At 34.5% G+C, this 15,672-nt stretch overlaps 5 protein-coding genes, 2 long non-coding RNA genes and 1 other non-coding gene across 12 annotated transcripts in view; 6 read left to right on the top strand and 2 right to left on the bottom strand.

The window, feature by feature from the left end:
- The window catches only part of ERH3 (P-loop containing nucleoside triphosphate hydrolases superfamily protein), a 31,218-nt gene that overhangs the window by 11,038 nt on the left and 4,508 nt on the right, over positions 1-15,672 (top strand). The window lies entirely within an intron of this gene.
- On the top strand, positions 420-2,779 carry LOC105976049 (auxin-induced protein IAA6). The gene is made up of 3 exons (XM_013001330.2): positions 420-803; positions 1,097-1,190; positions 2,468-2,779. Exons 1-3 carry the CDS (start codon positions 491-493, stop codon positions 2,577-2,579), a joined length of 519 nt encoding a protein of 172 aa, XP_012856784.2. The 5' UTR covers positions 420-490; the 3' UTR covers positions 2,580-2,779.
- Positions 4,034-4,932, bottom strand: LOC148768189 (uncharacterized). Its single transcript, XR_016033493.1, has 2 exons — positions 4,701-4,932; positions 4,034-4,327 (listed from the first exon to the last, which is right to left on the bottom strand). It is a non-coding gene; the product is annotated as an uncharacterized LOC148768189 (long non-coding RNA).
- LOC105975479 (putative protein phosphatase 2C 55) lies at positions 6,123-6,968 on the top strand. The gene has a single exon (XM_013000677.2). It carries the CDS (start codon positions 6,123-6,125, stop codon positions 6,966-6,968), a length of 846 nt encoding a protein of 281 aa, XP_012856131.2.
- On the top strand, positions 7,759-9,191 carry CDI (Nucleotide-diphospho-sugar transferases superfamily protein). Its single transcript, XM_013001301.2, has one exon. It carries the CDS (start codon positions 8,145-8,147, stop codon positions 8,901-8,903), a length of 759 nt encoding a protein of 252 aa, XP_012856755.2. The 5' UTR covers positions 7,759-8,144; the 3' UTR covers positions 8,904-9,191.
- Positions 9,600-10,490, top strand: LOC148768188 (uncharacterized). The gene is made up of 2 exons (XR_016033492.1): positions 9,600-9,758; positions 10,286-10,490. It is a non-coding gene; the product is annotated as an uncharacterized LOC148768188 (long non-coding RNA).
- LOC105975859 (P-loop containing nucleoside triphosphate hydrolases superfamily protein) lies at positions 10,051-14,656 on the bottom strand. Of its 2 annotated transcripts, none has more exons than XM_013001098.2 (13): positions 14,332-14,656; positions 13,381-13,766; positions 13,200-13,279; positions 13,054-13,105; positions 12,923-12,964; positions 12,691-12,769; positions 12,560-12,591; positions 12,400-12,468; positions 12,253-12,327; positions 12,048-12,164; positions 11,879-11,929; positions 11,620-11,781; positions 10,051-10,357 (listed from the first exon to the last, which is right to left on the bottom strand). In XM_013001098.2, exons 1-12 carry the CDS (start codon positions 14,585-14,587, stop codon positions 11,638-11,640), a joined length of 1,383 nt encoding a protein of 460 aa, XP_012856552.2. In that variant the 5' UTR covers positions 14,588-14,656; the 3' UTR covers positions 10,051-10,357; positions 11,620-11,637. The 2 variants fall into 2 exon arrangements, with proteins under 2 accessions (XP_012856552.2, XP_012856551.2); XM_013001097.2 differs by lacking the exon at positions 10,051-10,357 and adding an exon at positions 10,659-10,909.
- On the top strand, positions 11,043-11,599 carry LOC105975861 (uncharacterized). The gene is made up of 2 exons (XR_016033491.1): positions 11,043-11,185; positions 11,289-11,599. It is a non-coding gene; the product is annotated as an uncharacterized LOC105975861 (transcript).

Genomic DNA, 15,672 nt, shown 5'->3' with positions numbered 1-15,672 from the left:
TACAAAACAAATTAAAGCATACATTAATTAATTGTGCTCACCATTAATTTAATAATAATTAATTAGTGATCCATCACCCACTACAATTAATCAATTAATAATAATAATACATTAATTTTTATTTTCTTGAAAATTAAATATTTAAGTTTGATGAACGAACCTCAATCAAGCATACCACATGCAATGTTCCCGCAAGAAGCAGATCCAACGGTCAAGATCAAACCCTCGAAACCCATCATAAAATAATAGCCCTCCGATCGAAAAACCCATATCTAACTTTAATCTTGCCGGGCCATTCTAGTGTTTTTTTTTAAAGCATACACTCCCCCACCATTGTTTCTCATGTGACCGACCATTAAGCTTTGCTTGACCTGGCATTGCCTTCTCCTTCTCTATACATACATATATATATACACATATATATTCGATCGAAGGTAACAGAAGAAAAAGTAAGTAAAAATATCTAAAATACCCTTGATTTAGAAAAAGAATGGCGAAAAATGGTTTAGCATTGGAGACTGAGCTGAGGCTGGGGCTTCCCGGCGGTGGTGGTGGTGAGAAGAAGAGGGTGTTTTCTGATATGATCTTCGGTGGGGAGGAGGAGAAGGCGGCGGTGGCGGTGGTGGGGTGGCCGCCGGTTAGGGCGTACAGGAGGAAGATTGGTGGTGGTGGGGTGGGGAAGATGTACGTGAAGGTTAGCATGGACGGCGCACCTTTTCTGCGCAAGATAGACTTGACCAATCACAAGTGTTACTCTGATCTTTTCGTTTCAATTGAACAACTCTTTGGCTGCTTTGGAATTGGTAAATTGATTCACTAATTAATTATATAAATTTTGTTTGATTTAGTTAATTAATTAGATTGGTCATCGTCCTTGAATTTTTATTTATTTGTTATTATTTAATTTGGTTTGGGTGATTAGTGATTAGTGATTAGACCCTTGCCATGCAAAATTAAGACATTGTCTAGTTTTAATTTAAAACAAAAAAATAGTTTGGAAGGGAAATCAAACCTTAAAAAAAATTGTATTTATCAGAATAAATTGTTTTTTATAAAATAATTAATTAATTAATTTTGATATTTGAAATGTGAATAGAGGAAGCATTGAAAGATTCAGAGAATTCAGAGTACTCTCCAATCTATGAAGACAAAGATGGAGATTGGATGCTTCTTGGAGATGTTCCTTGGGAGTAAGTTTTTTTTTTCTAATTAAATTTACATTTTTATTTATTTATTCTTTATTTTCTAATTACCCGATTTACATCGTCTTTTAAATTATAATTAATAAAAAAATATATATTTTCTCTCTCTCTCTCTCTCTCTCTCTCTCTCTCTCTCTCTCTCTCTCTCTCTCTCTCTCTCTCTCTCTCTCTCTCTCTCTCTCTCTATATATATATATATATATATATATATATATATATATATGTATTTGCAATTTTTTTTAATTAACTAGTAACAAATTGGAGTTATAATAAATATTATCATTTTTAAGAGAGTTACATTTTTAATACAAGAATAAAATAATATATGTAGTAATTCACTAGTTTAATTTGTTGATATGTTGTGAAAATAAAAGAAAAGATTAATGTTTTAAAAAACCGGACCAGACTTTGACCCATACAGGCTCACCTCCAATTGAAACGTAAATCAAGTCTAATTTTCTTTTACACACCACACACCGACACAACGTAAATCAAGTCGTTTTATCCATTTATTTATTTATTTTTTAAATGCACCACTTTGGTTAAAAAAATCCGATTTTCTAGCGGGATCTGATTTTACGGTTCAACTGGGCAACTCGGACCGCTTAACACGGTTTAACCGGCCAGTCATGTCCGGGTTTCAAAACACTCGAAAAAATAAAACACATGATTTAGTTAAATCAAATGTTGGATTGGATCGACCCGGTTCAACTTTTGCCCGGCCAGATCGACCATTTAAACTATAAAATAAATTCAAAATATAAATTAAAACGTGAAATTTGTTCTTCATTTTTTTTTATTTAATTTCTTTTTCTTTCTTATTTTTATTTAAATCGTGGCCGACAAATGTGAAATTTGCTCATCATTAATATTGAATTCACAGACAGAAAATATGAGGCAGGCCACGTTTTTCCAGAGACAACCTCATTTCCACCGAACACAATCATCAAATTCCCCGAAATTTATTTAAAAAAAAAATCCATTTTTTTTTCAATTGCCTCAAAAAACATATATATAAATAAATACTATTTTGTAGTTTGTACTTTGTGCCAATATTGTCAGAATCAGATCAGATCGATCAACCGGTCCAACCGTGACCCAATCGTTAAAAACAAATTGAACAGATAAAATTGTGTCAATTCGATGAAATTGGATTTTACCTAATAAAAATGGATTTTTGTTTTTTAGTATTTTTATATTTTTATATTTTTATATTTAATTTTATTATCTTTACCTAATTAATATGTTGTTTTGCTTACGTGTAGGATGTTCGTAGATTCGTGCAAGAGGATGAGGATAATGAAAAGATCAGATGCAAATGGGCTTCAAGCAATAGACCTTCTCAAAGAGCTTGGCAAGAAGGACGAATCGTTCTGAAAATTAAAATAAGTTGTTTTAAGCTACGTAATAGTAAGGGCATATCTGTCATTTCACCACCTTCTCTATGCACAATTAGCTTGTGATATATTCTTTGTACCATTAATTTCATAATTTAGCAGTGAGATGTAACTAATTAATTGCAGACTTGAGACTTATTAGAGTTGGCTTTTAATTAAATATTAATATATATATTTTTTTATGAATTAATTTAATTTGCGTTTTCGTTTTCGCAATTAGTAATTAATTAGTGATTAAGTTTATCAACAACACTAATATCTTGAGGTCGAATTCTATTAGAACGATTGTACGTTCTTGATCACCCACGACCGGAACTAATTAAGTTCATCATACATGGTCTAGTGAACAAAAACATCGAGGCATTATCGAACGATGAATTATTACTTTAAAACAATAAAACCATATAATTAATTTGACGAAACATGTAACGAGGACGAGTTCGTTGAATTCGAATCCCGAAGTTCGTTAACTTAGTTCTATTGACATAAATTAATTAAACCCGGTATACAATAATTCTAAGCTTTGAAAAGTGTAAACAATTAGCAAATAGTAATTAAGAATAAATTAATAAATTAATTACATAATTAATGAAGGTAGTGTCCCCTTGTCATGTACTAATCTTTGCATAATTCTGTTATGTACATGCATGTCAGGGGGCAAACACGGAATTCCAGGTTTAGTATGTCCAAACAAGACTTAGTATTTAGATACATAAAATATGTATTAATTATATATATATATATATATATAGTACTAAATAAATATATTTTAGTCGCAGCTTGTCCGAAACTACTTTGCCACATACAACTAACCCGCGTGTGAAATACTATACACTGAGTATATATTTTGGGACTATTAGTGAGAATCCCCTTTACCTTTATTATTTTAATAATGATGGATCTAGCTCATTTTTCTTTATTAGTGAGAGACTCATCCTTTTTTTATTCTCAAATTTACCCTTCCTCTATTCACTACCTATTAATTATTATACACTACTTTGATACACTTTTACTTTTTTATTATTTTGTATTTTAATTTTAATTTTCGTTTTTTTATTTATTTCTTATTTTAAAAAATATATATTTAAAAAAATATTTTTTTAACTTTTTTATTATATTTTTAAAAAATATTTTTTTACTATATTTTTTTGTCTTCACTTAAAACAACTATATTTCAATAAAACAACTATTATTAAAACAACTGTTACTAAAACAATATGATTAAAACAACTATATATCTCCAACAACTCTCATTTATCAAAATCAACTATTTGTTAAATCAACTATTACATTCAACTAAAAAGTAATAAAAACAACTATATTGCTGACGAAAACAACTATATTGCTGACGAAAACAACTATATTGTTGTACGAAAACAACTATATTGCTGTACGAAAACAACTATATTGTTGTAAACAACTATTAAATTGTCGAAACAACTATTAAATTGTCGAAATCGACTGCAAAAAGTCGAAACTAACTACAATTTATAGAGATCAACTAGAAAAGAAAACACCCCAATTGCAACAAAAACTACTATATAGTCGAGCAGTTACATCTAGAAAAACACGACCTTCCCCCAATCCATGGGCAAAAATCCTTCAACTAAGAAAAAAATCAATTGAACCACCACAAAATGAATAAACTCTGCAAAAAGCTTCCGCCTCGAATCCCATATTCTCTTTATGAAAGGTCCGAATTTCCTCCCCTCGATTTTGTAGTTGGCGCTGAAAAATGAATAGGCATAAATTTATGAGTAAGCTAGTAAATTGTCGGATTATGAAAATTAAATAAAATCGACTATAGAGCATAAACAATAAATCAATATACTCTCTTATGCTAATCAACTAAGAAACAGAAAATTCCATGAAAAAAATACTAAAGCAGCAATAAACTTCACTAATACAATTACAAAACAAAACTCTGTCAATTTACTAAAGCAACAATAAAATTCCCAAATTAAACTACACACAAAAATCTATCAATATACTGAAACAATAATAAAACTCCAACTACAATCATGTACACATACAGCATAAAAATCACCAACCTTGACAAACAACATAAAACAAAATTGAATCAAAACGGCAATTAACTCACCAGAGATAATTGATTTACTGTCGATGAAGTCGTACTGCCTCTCCAGATCATCGAGAATTGTAGCGGCGGCGGGATCACAGATCCGGCGTCGGAGACGAGCGATGACGATAGAGAGGGATCTACAACCAGATTTGTCGCACGGTTTCGATGTTGTAGTGGCGACGACGCTGTGAAATCGGAGATGGTGGCGGCGGTGGCGACGGCTGAATCTGTGGAAGATGGGGATATGCGTGAAGAGAGAGAAAAGAGAGGCTAAGAGAGAGTGAGAAATAAATAATAGGTTGAAACGTAGAAATTAATTAGGTTAGTTTGAATAGGTGTGGGGTAATATGGGCATAACAATTAATAATTTAATAAAATATTAGATTTAATTATGATATAGGGGGTTATTACTAATAAAGTAAAAGGGGGTGAATCCCCTTTAATATATCCTAATGTATTGGGGGATTTTCACTAATAATCCCATATATTTTATCATTTATAAGTACACAAATGCACACACTCAAATTAGTATGATAGGTGTCGTTTTTCACCTTGGCCAAAATCTTAAGAATCCCAATAAATATGTCTTGATTTTAGGAAAATAGATATTGATAGACCAAAATACCCTTGTTTATTAATTAATGCAGAAAGAGTGCTATAGAGTTAATAAGAGTAAAATTGAAAAATAAGCAGTAATTAATACAACATTGGAATTGTAAAGTGACACATAACATGGAACAAAAAAAAATTATCAAAAGAGACAGATATTATAGAACAGATGAAGTATTTGTCTATACAATGTCTCACTTCACAAAATTAACATTGGGGGTTTAATTGTTATAAAACTGCATTTTTAGTCATCTCTATCAAATTAATCGCATGGAGTGAAGTGCTACTAATTCAACGAAACAATAACATTCAACTATGGTCTATGAGCTTCAATTTTTATAGCGAATTTAAGTAAATATGATATTCAAAATCCCCGAAATTTCAAGAAGCACAATCGAATTTCAGTCCAATTTTACTAAAATTCTTAATATATATATATATATATATATATATATATATATATATATATATATATATATATATATATATATATATCAAACACTTATTTTTTGGAGCTTTTAAGATCTTTTAGGAAACAATTAGGAAACATCTACCAAACACTTTCAAAAAGTTTTTAAGTTCCTAAACAAATAAAAGACCAATTAAGGTAATTATTTTGTACATTAATTAAGGTTAGTAGAGTTGTAGTTGGATTCTATCTCTTCAAACTAAATTGTGAAATAATTCGTGCAAACCGTATATACTACATATATATATATATACCCTATTGAACTCCATCTGCCCTACATTAATTCTCTCGATCAAACCCTAATTATCTCAATCAAACCCTAATTATCTCGATCAAACCCTAAGATTCAGAATCAAGAAAAGATGATGATGTTTGAAGCTCAATCATTCTACATACCGAAAGATAACCCATTGAAGCCATACGGTGAGGACGCTCACTTTATAAACAAGGCGGCGCAGGTGATCGGAGTTGCCGACGGTGTTGGCGGCTGGGCCAAGAAGGGGATCGACGCCGGCGAATACGCACGCGAGTTGATGAGGCATGCAGAAAACGCCGTCTACGACCGCCGCCCCGGCACGACGTTCCCCTCGACGATCCTTCAAGAAGCCGCCCACCGAACGGAGGCGCGGGGCTCTTCCACCGCGTGCATCGTATCCCTCACCGGAGATCTTCTCAGGGCGGCAAACGTGGGCGACTCGGGATTCGTCGTCATAAGGAAGGGCAAGACTTGTTTCAGATCGCCGGTGCAGCAGCACGCGTTCAACCACCCGTACCAGCTCGGGAATTCCGCCGCATGCGATCCGCCGGAGAAGGCGGACGATGTGTCGTTGAGGGTGGAGGTCGGCGACGTGGTGGTGGTGGCGACCGACGGGCTTTTTGACAATTTGCATCCGAAGGAAATCGAGGAGATTGTGGACGCGTGCATGGATTGGAGTCGTCTGCCGGAGGACCTCGCTAGGACGGCCTACCTAAAAGCCGGGGGTTTCGGCCACCGCCCCCGAGGCCCGTTTGCGGTGGAGGCACGGGCCGAACTCTTAGACCTTGCCAAGAAAACATGCAAAGGGAAATACCGTGACGATTTTAAATACGCCGAACACAAATCCAAATACGGTCGTAATATTACCACCGGAGGCAAGAAAGACGACATCACTGTCGTCGTCGCACACATTGTGCCCTCGCATTTTAATAATCTAAGTAATTTGTGTTAGCAATACTATTTAATTTCTTCTTGCCGGATTTTTTTTTCTGATGATTGACAATTAATGTGTACGTTCGAAATAAATTTGAGTGAATTTTAATTTCTTCATAGGGCTGTTGATTTTAGTTATCTAAAGTGATATAGATATTAATCTAATTAATTCTAGAATGTGGTGTTGACATTATATATTCATGATCAAACATGACTTGCTATAGCTAACAAATAGATAGCGATTAAATTACAGCCATCCTTGAGATAAAGTTAAATTACGAAATCCCCTTATATTTGGGTAATACAAACAGCTCCTTAACTATGAATCTTCTTACACGTCTACCCTTGCGATGTCAAATTTAGTGGAATCTTATAGATTATGTGGAATATACTCTAGTTTGTATCTGTTTTATCCCATTCGAGCTCCACATCTTGAAACAAGATTATCATAAAATGTGTCTATTGGCCTGTAAGTATTATTGTGGTGTATCAGAAGTTGCATTTTTGAGCAAAACGAGTACAAACTAGAGAACATTCCACGAAATCTAGAAGATTCTGTTGAATTTGCCATCGTAACGGTGGACAGATACCCAATCATGAGGGGTTTCTTCGTAATTTGAAATCACCTTAGGGGGATGACCGTAATTTACCAATTTGGCCAAATCGTGACTCATAGGGTATTTTGTATAATTATGAGTACCCTAAGGGTTTTTCCTAAATTAAACCAAAATTCAGGGGTATATTGGTAATTTGACACACCAAAAAAACCCAAAAAGGGATAAATTGACCTAAATTGTAAAATTGGATAAACAGCCCATTGAATTGAATGATGAAATCAACGGCAATTCAATCACTCTGAAGAAAACAGAGAGCACCTAAATTTTACCGTTAACCCACCGACACCCTTTGTGGTAGAAAATCGCTATCTCCAGATCATCTCTTCTCCCTCCATTATTCTACTAAAAGACCTGCTCTCTCAAATTCATTGAAATTTATGCAAAAAAAAATAAATAAAGAAAGAAATCCCCAATTTTTTGTTTTTACTCTTCCGATCTCTTCTGGGTACATTTCAAGAAAACAAAAACATAAGAAAGGCGCGATCTTGATTTCGATTTCTTTGAATTAACCCTTGTTCTGCATTTTTTCCAATTTTCGGCGCAGGTGAAAGGAAAAAAAGAAAAAAGGAATTCCGACCATGTCAAACGGCGTCGTTTCGAGCAATCCGGATCCCATTTCGACCGATTCGCTGAAGGTGTTCATAGGTTACGATCCGAAGGAGGATCTCGCGTACGAGGTGTGCAACTACTCGCTATCGAAAAGGGCTTCGATCCCGATTCAGGTTTCCGCCATCAAGCAAGGCGAGCTCCGGCAGAAGGGGGTTTACTGGCGGGAAAGGGGCAAATTGGAGAGCACCGAATTCTCCTTCTCCCGTTTCTTGACCCCGTATTTGGCCGACTACAAAGGCTGGGCAATGTTCGTCGACTGCGACTTCCTCTACCTGGACGACATCAAGAAACTGGCCGATTTGGTCGACGACAAGTACGCGGTCATGTGCGTGCAGCACGACTACACGCCTAAAGAGACGACGAAGATGGACGGTGCGGTCCAGACCGTGTACCCTAGAAAGAATTGGTCTTCGATGGTTTTGTACAATTGCGGGCACCCCAAGAATCGGGTTCTTACGCCGGAGGTTGTTAACAAGGAGACGGGGGCTTTTCTGCATAGGTTTCAGTGGCTGGACGACGATGAAATCGGTGAGATTCCGTTTGTGTGGAATTTTCTCGTGGGACATAATAAGGTTGTTGATGGGGACGAGAGCACTTTCCCCAAGGCGATTCATTATACGCTCGGTGGGCCGTGGTTTGAGCAGTATAAGGATTGCGAGTTTGGCGATCTTTGGTTGAGTGAGTTGGATGAGTATCGGAAAGATTCTTTGAAGAAGGCGGAATCTTAGATTCGATTGGTATTCGATGTGCCGTTTTTATTGATAACGGTCGTGTGTTGTTCCACATTTATTTCGTGTTATTTTTTTTTTCTAATTAGTGTTTTCGCATTGTTTGTTTGTGATAGTTTCGATTAATCGAGAATTCTTGGGATTGGATTATTGGGTATTTGTATTTTGGTGAAAGAAGTTCGGTGTTAGTGCGATTTGCTTGTTCTTGAGCGAATCTTGTTTGTAAGCAAAAAAATTGTTCGTCTGAAAGTTAAACTCTGGTTATACGACAAAGTTTGTTAGTTTGGACGATTTTTCTGTTGCTGTTCGATTGGCTTCCTTTGGTACCGATCTTTGTTTCTTCTCGGGTTTCGATTTTCTTTATTTTTTTGTGCTCAAGTTTGCTTGCAATATTATACGCAGCAATAAATGACATGAATGCTGATCACTATAGTTATTATGACATGCTTCTTTAAATTTTCTCATAGATCAGAGAGAGAGAGAGAGAGAGAGAGAGAGAGAGAGAGAGAGAGTAATGTGATCATAATGTGAGAGGTGGTAGCTGTAACTCTGTAACTGTAGAATTGATTGAAAAAGGCAAATTATTGGTATAGATCTGCTAACTATAACCAACAATAATAGCACAACATTATTCATCAGCATGCATTAAATATGTCAATAAAACTACATATATATCCTAACAACACCACCAAGAACAAGAACAATAACAACATTTTTCTTGTCTTTTATTAAAATCGAAGAAGAAGAAGAAGAAGAAGAAGAAATGCAACCGCAGGCAGCACCAGCCTATCAAGGCATGTCTTACTCCGATCATGTCCAAAAACGTCGTCAAGATAAAGGATGCTTCTATGCCTGGTTTGTCTTTCTTTCTTTTTTTTTTTTTTTTTTTTTTTTTTTTTTTTGCGCTGAATTGAATTGAATAAAAAGAAATACGTGAATTACGGCCAACCCCTGAGGAAAGGTTAAATAACGAAAAAACCCTTAATGTTTGGGTAATTACAACCACCTCCCTCAACTATGAATCTTTTTGCACGTTCACCCTTGCGGTGTCAAATTTAGTAGAATCTTCTAGATTATGTGGAATATTCTCTAGTTTACCCCATTCGAGCTCCATATTTTCAAACAAGATGATCGTAAGATGTGTCTCTTGGCTTGCAAATATCAGATTTTGGTGCATCAGAAACTGAATTTTTGCACAAATCGAGTACAACCTAGAGAACATTCCATGGAATCTAGAAGATTCTGTTCAATTTTGACACCATAACAATGGACTTGTGAAAAGATTCATAGTTGAGGAATCGTTGTAATTATCCAAACATAAGTGGGTTTTTCGTAAATTTACCTAACGAAATATAACAGGGCATGTTTGTTTTGTGGTACAGCTTCTTTACATTGTGTTGCTGTTGGTGTTGTGGAGAGACTTGTGAGTGCTGTTTGGACGCCATTTGCTGTTGCTGCATATAAGCAAAAATTAAAAAAATTAATAAATAATATTTTATTGTCAAAACTTCTTATTTTCTATGTACGAGTTTATTATGTGTACTGATATTTAATTTAATCTCAATAATTTGAATAAATTTAATCAAATACTTCTCGTCACGCAATCAATATCTTTTTATTTATTCTTTTTTTTTTTTATTGTGAAAGATTATTATTTTAGTACAGAAGTTAATCATTTCAAGTTATATCCAAATTTGCTGCTAAATTGTTGAATGTAGCTTTCATGTCACTTTCATAACGCAATTCACATGTCAATTTTAAATGATGGAAATTTATAATTATAGTTAGATGTCATAATTTATTAATACATACATTGTGCTGTAATTTAAACCAGAAAAAGGGAAAGAAAAAAAAAAAAACAGAAATTTAATAATAAATTTAAATAAAAAAAGAATTAAATTGACAGAGATTTTCTGGGAAAACAAGTGTAACTTCAATTTGCTAAAAATCAAACTGGTGAATCCCAAAAAATCAGAAGCAGATATTAACAGATAGAGAAGCTCCACCTGCCAAACGAAAAATCGAACAAAATTAAATAAATGTGCGATAATAGTAATATGATTTTCGAGAATTCTTCGTCTAGAAGCGAAGTATATATCAGTTCAAGCTCTATATAAACCAAACACCCCACTCTAATTATCCATCCTCAAATCTCAATAATATAAAAATAAATAAATAAATATCAAAACCAAAAAGACCATGGATGCCCCTGGATATCAAGAAATGTCCTACACCGATCATGTTCGAAGAAGACACGAGGAGAAAGGATGCCTCTATGCATGGTGATTACTGTTTACTCGAATTTACCGATCAATATGCGATTTTGTTATTTATTTTTTATTTTTTATTTACAAAGGGCATTTTCGACATTTTTTTTGGTTGCAGTTTATTCACGATGTGTTGCTGTTTCTGTTGTTTCGAGACTTGTGAGTGCTGTTTGGACATTTGCTGCTGCAACTGTGCTTAAACTTCTTGCCAAGAAATCTCGATTTCTTTTTTGTTTTTTGCAAAGAATAACGAGACTGAGCTTAACTTTGATATATACGATTGATATATATTATATGTTAAGAAATGCCTTGTATTTAATTTGAAGTGCCTAGTATTGTTGTAGTAACGATTTCTTGAAATCATCTGAATTTCGACATTATTGGCGAAAATATGAAATAACTTATATGCATGCATAATTAAGAGTGGAATTTACGGAAAAAAGAAACACCTGAAAAGAGGCCGTGGTCTAACTTCCGAGAATAGGGTTTCTCCCCTCGTCGATTTCCACAACTAGTAAATGGTTTGGGTCAGATCCCTTTGGTCCTTCCGCATAAAGTGTCGGAAGATATGCTTTGTATGCTGGCAAATATCGCGAAACGAAATCCAAAACCTGTAATTACAATTACCAAGATAGTTAGTTACCTTTGTGCAATTTTTTTCAGTTGATAATAAAGATGAATTAATAATATTACTACTTCGATAATTACCTCTTCATCAGACAATCCTGTCTTTCCATCAGCCCTCATAGCAATCTCTGCCTGAAGATCACATAATCAGTCATGGACCGGGTCGGGCCCACGTAGTGAAAATATTGCTCTTACGACAGACTTTTTTTTTAATTATATATACATATATATATTTTTTTATTATTATTACCTGCAATCGCCACTGGTAGACACAACTGGGGTCTTGAATCTTGATTACGATCCACGATTTGATGAACTTGTCCCATGCATCGTAATAAGCTTCTAAGTTTTTATTGATGATCTCCAGCTGTAAGATAAATCACAACCGAAAAAATATTTCACAATAAGAAAGAGGAGAGAGAGAGTGAAGAAATTCACAAATCGGATTTTCGAACCTGTGGATCTACTGCTTTCACAACTTCAACTGGAACGGGCTTAAAACCAAGCATCCAACCCTCGAATAGAACCGCCTATATAGTGCGAAAAAAGAAAATTCCATGATTATCTTAACATTATAAAAAAAAAAAAAAAAAATCACTTACGACTAGAGGGCCTTCGGCCTCGGGCCATTTTGACGGGTCAGCTCTGTCACCACGACCGCTATATGCCGACTAAAAGAAAGAAACATAGTATAAGTGTCTTCACATATGAAACATTGTAAGAATAAGAATAAGAATATTACGATCGTTCTTGTGTACTTACCTTGTCATATCGGGGAAGCTTCATTTTCATGCCTGTATTTCGACATTAAAATTATACATATTATGCCAATATAACACAATCAAAGCATTGAAGATTGATCGAAATAACTGCATTAGGCTTGTTTCTGTTACCTTCTTTGGTCAATTTGTTTAGTTCTGTCAACGTCTCAATGGACAATGAAAGATCGTGGCTTCCAGCATTTCCACGGTACTGAAGGTAAAAATGTATATGTTTTCTTAATCGCACAACAATATATAAAAGGTTTTCGGTTTCGAATTTTTGGGGTTTCGGGGTTTCGGGTTTCGGTTTAATAATACTAAAACAAAAATAAAAATGCGTAATTTCGAGAGAAGTTCAAACTACCTCTAGAAGTGCATTTCCAGGATTGCTTTCTCTTAGCTTGGCCTAAAATGGACAGTACAAAAAAGAAATTCTTGTAATTCATTCGATACGTAAATAGCAGAGTTCAATTTCAGACAAGAAGAAAGATTCACCTGATTCTCTGCCGTCAGGTAAAAATCATCGATCGACACAGTCGCAGTCTTCCTGAAAACTTAAATCATCTGTTTTTACCATCTTTTAATTCACCCATAATTTCGTACTTTCGAACAAATATTAATTTACCATTTTAGTAATCTACCTCCCAGAGATACTAAAAAGGAAATCCAGAGCAAATACAAGAGTCGTTTTCCCACACCCTTGTGGCGCACTGAAACCAATCTGCATTCGAAGAACAACAAATTTACGAATACGCTCCCATCACCAAAAATTTCAGCACTCATTCGATCACAAAAAAAAAAAAAAATTAAAAAAAGATATACCACTAAAGGGGGAACGTCATCTTTGTCTTTAAACTGAGAATTATGACGAGAGATTTCCTGTTCGCACCACATGAAGACAGGTATGTAGTAATGGTAGATACGGATTTTTTGAGGCTCGGTGAGAAAGAGTTCGTCGAGCTGAAACAATCTGCAGAGGTGGGACCCACACAGTACCCACTCGTTGATTGATTCGCCCACCTTTTCCGGATTCAGGCCTACTTTGTCTATAAGTGGGCCCGCACATATAAATTCGTAAAGATCCTCTACAGAAGAAACTTGTGCCGATGTTGTAGGGAACACCGAATGCAATGGACCTTCACTTTGCCCATGACAATCAAATTTGTTGTAAATCGATGGTTCGTTTCTTATCCATGAAACTCCACTACCTGTAATGAAAACCAACAGTTAGTACAAGTCCTTCGAAAATCCACTACAAATTTTTTTTTTTTTTTGGATAATATCTCAAATGCCAAGTGTCGTATATTAGTACGAGCAACATCAAAAGATAATCGTCCATTCTTTAAGTAAATTAAATATTTGGTGATTATGGCGACCGATATCGACATAAATAAGCTGCTTTTCAGTGAGAAATGGCTTTCTATATTTGCTTTATATTTTCTGTCTTAAATTAGCCACCAGAAACTTCTTTATGGTTCAGATATATAGACAATTTGCAGAATTCAATAAATACACAATATTTATTTATTTATTATTATTATTATTTTTTTTTTTTGCATAAACCTAACAATTAGGTACTTCACAGAACATAATCTTCAGTCTATTTATAATGCACTAATCATTTTTTATTTCACCAGCTTAAATTTACAAAGAAAAAAAAAAAGAGACAAACCCTTAATCAGAAATACAACAAAAAATCATCACTCCAGAAATAAAAATTGAGCACAAAATTTAAAGAATCATTGCATAATTCATAATTACCCATGATTTTACCTGATGAATTTAAGGAGTTAGGGTTCATCTGGGGCTGGGGCTGAATCGAGTACAGAATTGATTGAGCTCTCTCTGCTTTACGCTTACGAACTGCTGCGGAAATTGGGGAAAATCGACTGCATTTCGAAATTTTTTGGGGCAAAAAATGCCAATTTCTTTCGTCATTATTAAAATAATTGGAAGTCGAAGGTAAGGAGGACGGTGACGTAATCAACGATGAGCTGATTGGCGGGGATAAACCAGTCAACACCGCCATTGTTATCTCCTCTGAAATTCCAGTATTTTACTATTTTTAATGATAACTTCGAAAAATTGCGATCAGTTTGGCTTGGTTCTCATTCCAGCAATTGCCACGTAGGATGCTGGGGGGGGGGGGGGGGGGGGGTGGGGGTTGGGGTAGGGTGGGGTGGGGTGGCTTGCACAAAGTCAAATCTGTTTAATACTATTTTCTATTTTAGGTATTAAACAGTTTCAATTCTCTTTTTTTTTTAGAAAACATAAAATATTTGTTGTTAGCGATATCGCACGAACACGGGAATGCGTACACGGTGAAATCGAGAAATGGATATGGAGAAATACCAATTTTCAAAAAGTTGGATATTGAAATGTGGAGAAACGTGTCAATGTTAAAAATATAGGGGTGCTTTCATAATTTTAAAAAAATTATCGAGTCTATATTTAAAACGAGTTTTAGATTTTTTTTGGGATGTAAATGCTTTTTTTATTTTTTTCTACTAATGCTAGAAACGTCTTTGAAACTATAATATTTACGAAAACATCTCCGAAAAGTATTCAACAAATGTTATGGCGTTTCAGTTTCCAAAACGTAGAAACGCGCGCGTCTAGCAATTTCCGTGGATCATAGGTTGTACATTCGTTGGATCCAAATTCTATTGATAACATATCAGGGAAGGCCCAACCCAAAACTCATCTAATTGGGTAGGGTCTAGATTTAAGAATATAAACCCATATTTCGACCCATAATAAAATAATGGGCTCAACATTAATATTTTGAATCTTTGTTTTCATTTTTCTTTAAATGAACTACATAAAAAGATTAAAAAAAATAAAAAATGAAATAAAAAATAGAACGTTGATCAAATGATGAGGATGAATTAAATTCAAATAAAAGGGTTGGAAATTGAATTTAAAGAATTGCCTTTTCCTTTTAAAATTTTTTCTTTTTCCCTTTTTTATTCTAAAAGATATTCTACTTCTATTTTCGTTATTATTTGAAAATGAAAAAGCGTGGACACAAGCTTTGAGCACGATTTATGCGTTTATGACCGGGGCACAAATTTGAAATTGGGCCTACGTAATAGCCAATATAAGAGTGTGTCT

Source organism: Erythranthe guttata, chromosome 9 (genome assembly GCF_056151865.1).
Source record: "Erythranthe guttata isolate IM_541 chromosome 9, IM_541, whole genome shotgun sequence".
Classification (NCBI taxonomy): Eukaryota; Viridiplantae; Streptophyta; class Magnoliopsida; order Lamiales; family Phrymaceae; genus Erythranthe; species Erythranthe guttata.
The sequence above is the reverse complement of the archived record's forward strand: the minus strand, read 5'-3'. Positions and strand labels throughout refer to the sequence as shown.

Excerpts from the sequence above, each read along its gene's own strand:
- LOC105975479 (XM_013000677.2), top strand. The coding sequence starts at position 6,123 with ATGATGATGTTTGAAGCTCAATCATTCTACATACCGAAAGATAACCCA.
- CDI (XM_013001301.2), top strand. The coding sequence starts at position 8,145 with ATGTCAAACGGCGTCGTTTCGAGCAATCCGGATCCCATTTCGACCGAT.
- LOC105976049 (XM_013001330.2), top strand. The coding sequence starts at position 491 with ATGGCGAAAAATGGTTTAGCATTGGAGACTGAGCTGAGGCTGGGGCTT. Across the intron at positions 804-1,096 it reads CTTTGGCTGCTTTGGAATTG|AGGAAGCATTGAAAGATTCA; the intron begins GTAAATTGATTC and ends AAATGTGAATAG. Across the intron at positions 1,191-2,467 it reads CTTGGAGATGTTCCTTGGGA|GATGTTCGTAGATTCGTGCA; the intron begins GTAAGTTTTTTT and ends GCTTACGTGTAG.
- LOC105975859 (XM_013001098.2), bottom strand. The coding sequence starts at position 14,587 with ATGGCGGTGTTGACTGGTTTATCCCCGCCAATCAGCTCATCGTTGATT. Across the intron at positions 13,106-13,199 it reads CTTTTTAGTATCTCTGGGAG|GAAGACTGCGACTGTGTCGA; the intron begins GTAGATTACTAA and ends TTAAGTTTTCAG. Across the intron at positions 11,930-12,047 it reads TCTACCAGTGGCGATTGCAG|GCAGAGATTGCTATGAGGGC; the intron begins GTAATAATAATA and ends TGTGATCTTCAG.